A 6,988-nucleotide genomic window follows, 5' to 3' on the forward strand; every position below is an offset into this window, starting at 1 on the left:
AATCTTACCTTAAATCCTACCTTAAATCTGTTTACTTTCATAAGCGTTGTGTCTGACTGTGCAGTTATAATCTCAATACGAGTCTTTTAAAAGTGATCAAGAATATATTTTTTCTTAAATAATTTTAAATTCAATTATTGTTAATTTTATAATCCTTTTTCTAATAAATGTGTTTGTAAATAATACTTTTATGTTTATAATATATTTTTTGAAAAATTTTACGCATACAAGTTAGATCCGCCACTAATGTGGTATGTGGTCAGTAGTATGCCACTAATTAGATCAGAGGATTATTTGCCCTGCCATTAATGGGGTCATTTGAATAATGGATTTTAAATAATCATAAATAATGATAAATTTAGAAAAATTAAAATTTTTTAAATTAATTATGTAAGTTTAAACATGAATGTAGGCATTAAGTACAAAAATAATTCACTATTTGTACTTTAACTATGATAAAAAAATCATTCTGTTAACCCCCTTCCTTATAGTGCCACTAATAGGGTCTTTTACCTTATATATTTTCAGGTTTTCTTAGGTGACGGGGAGTGGGTTGAGAGGGTATTTTATGATGCCTTAATGGGTGCCAAAATGCCCCAGTTCTTGGATACAGCAGCAGACCACATATTTGGACAGAATGTATTATTGAAAAGCACAATCACAGGAAAACCTTCTAATAGATCAAAAAATATTCAAGTGGAGAAACCAGAACAGTTAGATGCTCATTTAATGCAGCGTATGAGAGGTAATGAAATTATAACATTCGTTTTATGCAAATTTAGTCGTAATTTGTCTTATTTTGTCGAAAGACGTAGAAAAACAACACTTGCTCAATACTTTATTCAGACATGTATTTGTATAGTAGGTGCAACTTCATTTAGCGCAGCAGCCGTAAATCTTCCTTTAATTTCGGGTGTTGCCGAATGGCATTTATTTTTCTTTGTTCCGTAAACCATAATCCACTTTTGAGTTTCTGGTTTTGCATTCAGTATCTACTGTTCCTATGGTTCTTGTTCCTCTTTCTTGTTTTTTACTTGCAAGTTTTTGTACCTCTTCTTTTCTCTCAAGTATATCCCTACTTTTCTATACCTTTTTATCTAAACTCACGCAGAGATTTTCTCAGAGAACTTATTTCCGTATTAATCATCTTACAATCGTTACCTTCCAATTATCTTTTCTCAAAACTTTTCACTTCTCTTCATTTCCCTCCTCATGTTTTCTTTTAGCTCCAGCTATTACTCTTTGACATAACTGTTTACAGTGCTGCAGCCAGAAACTTCATCTTTAAATATTCCTACATTTTTTAACTTCCCGCTAAGAAAATCGAAGATTTTCAAAAATCGGGAGGCTTTGGTTTTACCCCGTTTTTCGAAAATCGAGTTCTCATCATATCTCGACGTTTTGAGGTCCTAGGAAGCTTCTCCGAATGTTTTCGCGATGATGTCCGTATGTCTGTGTGTGTGTGTGTGTGTGTGTGTGTGTGTGTGTGTGTGTGTGTGTGTGTGTGTGTGTGTGTGTGTGTGTGTGACCCTCTTAAAACTTTTGAAAGGCTTGACCGATTTCTTCACGGTTGGCGCTATTCGAAAGGGCTTGACCAAACTTAGATTTTGAATATACTTTGAACCGATTCAAACCGGTAGATTTTGAGAAATCTCAAAGAAACAAAAAAAAAATTTTTTGAAATGTTGTTTTTTTTAATAACTTTTGAACAGCTCTACCGATCGATTCCAAAACTAATCAGCTATTAACATCAAGAAACCACGTCGATCGCCGCCAGCCCGGTCGGAATCGGTTGATTCGTTCGTGAGTTATCGTTGTCGAAAGAGAACCGAAAAAAGTGTTTTTTCAGAGTCACTCCGAAATTCCTAGTTTGATCAACTCATACTTAAAAATTCTTTATGAAGCTTAAAAAACTGCGTCGAATGCTGCCAACTGTGTGAAAATCGGTGCATTCATTCAAAATTTATTGCGGTTTGAAAATTCAAAAAATTGTGTTTTATTAAACTGCTATTAAAGTTTTGAGCTCGAAGAGCTCAAAAACGTACTGTGTAATTTTGAGCGCTTAAGTACAAAATGAGCGGGAAATTGCAGGGATGGCCTTTAGAGTCAACTGTCCTAATTTTTTTTGGCTATAATGATATTGTGACTTTTTTGTCCTCTCCTTCTGTTTTTTCTTTTTGTGCTACCTTGCACTTCTACTTCCGCCACTACCCGCAGATGGTCAAACTCCACTCTCTCTTGTATTGTGATTTCAGCGAAGATTTCTCCTTGTTTGTAGTTTATAGCATCATCAATCTTTTCTTCTAGCTCATTTTATTCTATCAGACTCAATTTTATTCTGTTTATCAATCTAATCTGTTTTATACTTTTGCCGCCACCATAACTTTTATATTGTTTCAGATTCAATTTATTTTCTGATGTCTACCTTTTTCGTAGTGACTCTTCTTTTTCGCTTTTCCTTTCTTCCTTGCAGCCATCGACTCAAGCTTTTTTACTCTTTTCCGTTTCCTAGCGTACTTCTACTTCTTCTAAAGTCAGGTAAACTCTTTAAAACCAATCACTCATATCCTCAAATATTTATGGAGGTTCCATATCAAATCAATCATTTTTTAACCCCACCTTGTTTGATTTGTTACAGCCATTTTCAAGCACTGGCTGTATACGTCAGTTCATGCCTGCTTTTTATCAACAGTAAAACGAGATTACCATTTAGGTAGGCTCGAGTACTATCTTGGTAGACGCATAGCTTCAATAAAAAACAACGTAAATGGGTACCAGAAAAGGAAGTCCGGCTCAAAACAGGTATCCCGTGATGGTGCTAGCGATGGTGGTAATGGTCATGTCGGTGCTGGCGCCGGCAGTTCTGATGGCAATGGTATTCCTATTGACAATGAGGATACTGGTGATGAAGGTAATCATGGTAAGAACGACCAATCACATGAAAATATCGAGGTTGAAGATGAGGAAGAGATTCCTTATCAAACTACGCAAAGATGTTGAGAGCGAAAATGACAAAAATGATGAGGAAGATAAAGACGGAGATAGCAAAGACCAAGTCGAGAATGAGGAGGAGGAGGAAGAGGAAGGGGATAAAAGTAGTTTAAATAGCGGAGATGATGATGAACTTTTAAAATTAAATAAGTATGATGATTTTAAAAATGACTCTTTGTTTAATGACTCATATGATTCAGATGACTCGAGACTCTTTATAGCAGATGATGAGTGACCTTGTATGTTCCTATTATAAGTTTAAAACTAGTAATAAAAAAACATATACTATAAACTGTTTTTTGATTATTTATAATATTCACGTATGAATTTGTATGCGTTGTGAGATTGTAATAAGCTTTCATAACTTTCAAACGGCTTGGTTGATTTTAAGAATCTCAACATTTTCCAAAAAAGTTAGTAAGACGTTTCAACCTGCAGACCATCCCTGTTACTTCCCGCTCTAATTCAATACCTAAGCGCTCAAAATTTCACATACTACAACGTTTTTGAGCACTCTAAGCTTAAAAGTTTAATAGAAGTTTGGTAAAACACAATTTTCTAATTTTTAAACTGTTATAACTCTTAATGACTCAACTGATTTTTACGTGATTTTTACGTGAGAAATCTCAAATATAAAATTTCCAAAAATTCGTTTTTTTGAAATATCTTCTAAACGGCTCAACCGATCGATTTCAAAAACTAATCAGCTCTTAACCTCAAAAAACCACGTCGATCGCCACTGGCATGGTCACAATCGGTTGATTCGTATGTGAGCTATCGTTGTCGAAAAAAATTTAAAAAAATGTTTTTTTCTGAATTTCTATGAAATTTTTAGTCTGACCAGTTTGTGCTTTAAGATTCTTTAAAGAGCTCAAAAAACTGCGTTGAATGCCGTAAACCGCGAGAAAATCGGTTCATTCATTCAAAAGTTATTGCGGTTTGAAAATTCCAAAAATATTGTTTTATGAAACTTCCAACAGACTTTTGAGCTCGAAGAGCTCAAAAGTATAGAACAGCTATCTATTTGAGCTCGGAGAGCTCAAAATAACACAAAAACTATGTTTGATCTCGAAGAGCTCAAAAACAAAATAAGTGAAAAGTTGAGTGCTTAGGTTTAGATTTAGCGGGAAGTTGCAGAGATGGCCTTTAGGGTTAACCATTTTTCTAATTTTTTTTCTTAGTTTTTTTGAGATTTCTCGAAACGTACCGGTCCAAATCGGCTCAAATTTTCAAGAAATCTAAGTTTGATGGAACTCTTTGGAAAGCCGTTTGGTAGGATCGAATGAGTTGATCCGTTCAAAAGTTATAAGAGGTTTGCAAACATCCACACATTCACACATACACACACGCACGACATAGTGATATCCTCCCGGAAATAGTCAGAAAAGTTTCCTAAGACCTTAAAACGGCGAGATTTGATGAAAAATCGATTTTTGAAAAACGGGGTAAAACCAAAAACTCCCTGAGTTTTAAAAATTTTCAATTTTCTTTGCGAGAAGTAAAAAGTAGAACGTTTGACCTCTTAGGTCATCTCGGTAACTTTCCGCTAATTCCATATCCAAGCGCTCAAAATTTTGCTTATTCCTTTTTTTGAGCTTTTCAAGCTCAAACATAGAATTTTTACGCTATTCAAAGCTCCCCAAGCTAAAACAGATTCATACTGTGGAAAGTTTTAAAGATTCTAATTTTATTCTAATACACTTTAATACTTCGGTGAAAATTACTATAAATTATAGTGATGGAGAATTAAATCCTCTTCAATACGTCTTTCTGTATGGAAATGACAACAGTTTCAATAATTTTTAACATTTTTGATATTTTGTTAAGCACAATAATAATAGGCATTTAAATACTTTTCAATACTTAGTTGACTGCAGAGAGGATGAAAATTTTTATATTTTTCAATACTTTATCGGGTATAGAAAGGATAGAAATTTTAATATTTCTCAATATTTTTCAATACTTTATTGGGTATAGAAAGGATTAAAACTTGAATACTTTTCAATATTTTCTAATACTTTTTAAGTATTGAAATGACAGAAGTTTGAATACTTTTCAATATTTCCTAATACTTTTTAAGTATTGAAATGACAGAAGTTTGAATACTTTTCAATATTTTCTAATACTTTTTAAGTATTGAAATGACAGAAGTTTGAATACTTTTCAATATTTTCTGATACTTTTTAAGTATTGAAATAATAGAAGTTCAAATACCTTTCAATATTTTTAAATACTTTTCAAGTATTGAAGTGATAGAAATTTGAATACCCTCCAATACTTTTAAATACTTTTAAAGTATTGAAATGATTAAAGTTTGTATACTTTTCAATACTTTTTAATGCTTTCTAGTTTTATTCTATGAATTAAAATATATTCAGAAGTATTGAAATAATTTCAATACTTTTTAATTTTTTTTTTTAATCAGGGTGATTAAATATATCGTACATATTATAATCAACACTATATTATAAATAGTATAAGAACAATGTATTCCCGTGAAAAAATTTTCTGATCAGACTATATCAGATCTGATATAAACCGTCCATATCAGGCCTGATATGGAAATTGGCCATATCAGACTATATATGCCTTGATATAAGTATATCAGACTATGTACCCGCCCCGGTAAAAAAAATTATATATCATTATATTACATAATTATAAATGAAAAATGGCCCTATATAATTATGTATAATTAGATATAATTATTCCCATAGGAAAAAAAAAATCGGCGCGAGTGGGAATCGAACCGTGGAGCTACCGCTTGAAAGACTAATTCACTACCCGTTTACCTAAGAGACTTACTTGGAGAACAAAGTTTATTATAACTACAAGTAATGCAAATCGTATACATGATCGATTCGTAGTGAACAAAATTTTTTATCTAATTTATTAATTATTAACTGTCAATATTTATATATAATAATGGTATCTAAGGTAAAAGCCCCAATATATGATCATATACCATGATCATGTATGAGTGATCATATACTGGTACATGATCATATATTGGGGCTTTTACCTTATATGTAGATTTATAAAATTATCTATGTATACATGAAATCGTAAAAATGATTCTACGATATATTGTTAAGGTACTTCGTTGCTTTAGAATTTATAATTTCTTTGAAATTAAAAAAATAATCGAGGTAAAATCAGAATTGAAAGCTTAAATTTTTATGGAATTATTTGTTTAGTATATGGAACTATATACTGCTGGAGGGCCTGGCTAACAATTTTTGAACTTGACAAAACTAATAATTTTTGTGAAATTAAATTTTTTTTTAATTTCCTATTATTTCATCCGAAAAATACTATATATTAAAAGATTGTTAATCATTGGAGTAACAGACTCTTAGATAGAAAAAGAGAATGTTTTATGGTAATCACAAAATACCCACTGGAGTAAAAAAAATTATATAGAATTCTATATGATTCATATATAATATTATATGAATTATATATACATCTATAAAATTATAAATGAATTACATATGCTTCTATATAATTAGATATGAATCATATATAATGATATATAGTTTTTTTTACTCGGGTATGCCTTTATATGAGTACATAAGACTACTTATGTGCTGGTAAGGGTATGAGTATATCAGACTATATGAATCCATATGAGTATAGCAGACTATATGAATCCATGACAAGTTATATCAATCCTGATCAGGGATTTTTTATTCAAGTTTATCAAAGTAAATATAACTTTATAAGGTTATATCAGGGTATATCAGGACCTATTAAAAAATAATGTAAAGTTAAATATGAGCATATCAAGCTACATCAAGTCTGATATAGACATATCCAATTGATAAGGCTTGATCAGGCCTGATATGGCCAATTTTCATATCAGGTCATATCAGGACATATAAAAAATTAAATATGGACATATCAGATCATATCAGGCCAGATATGAACATATCAAAAATTTTTATATGGCCTTATCAGCTCATATCAAGCCTGATCAGAACATTTTTTCACGGGT

The 6,988-nt window shown here is 31.6% G+C and overlaps 1 protein-coding gene and 1 long non-coding RNA gene across 3 annotated transcripts; one reads left to right on the forward strand and one right to left on the reverse strand.

Annotated features, from left to right (window-relative positions):
* Positions 1-523: 523 nt before the first annotated feature.
* LOC123266993 lies at positions 524-3,263 on the forward strand. 2 transcript variants are annotated; one of them, XM_044731455.1, is made up of 3 exons: positions 526-745; positions 2,401-2,538; positions 2,639-3,260. In XM_044731455.1, exons 1-3 carry the CDS (start codon positions 580-582, stop codon positions 2,998-3,000), a joined length of 666 nt encoding a protein of 221 aa, XP_044587390.1. In that variant the 5' UTR covers positions 526-579; the 3' UTR covers positions 3,001-3,260. The 2 variants fall into 2 exon arrangements, with proteins under 2 accessions (XP_044587392.1, XP_044587390.1); XM_044731457.1 differs by lacking the exon at positions 2,401-2,538 and having other exon boundaries at positions 524-745; positions 2,639-3,263.
* A 1,324-nt stretch (positions 3,264-4,587) lies between these two features.
* Positions 4,588-4,879, reverse strand: LOC123267550. The gene is made up of 3 exons (XR_006510069.1): positions 4,845-4,879; positions 4,716-4,761; positions 4,588-4,635 (listed from the first exon to the last, which is right to left on the reverse strand). It is a non-coding gene; the product is annotated as an uncharacterized LOC123267550 (long non-coding RNA).
* Between the last annotated feature and the right edge of the window lie 2,109 nt (positions 4,880-6,988).

Source organism: Cotesia glomerata, linkage group LG6 (assembly GCF_020080835.1).
Source record: "Cotesia glomerata isolate CgM1 linkage group LG6, MPM_Cglom_v2.3, whole genome shotgun sequence".
Taxonomy (NCBI): Eukaryota; Metazoa; Arthropoda; class Insecta; order Hymenoptera; family Braconidae; genus Cotesia; species Cotesia glomerata.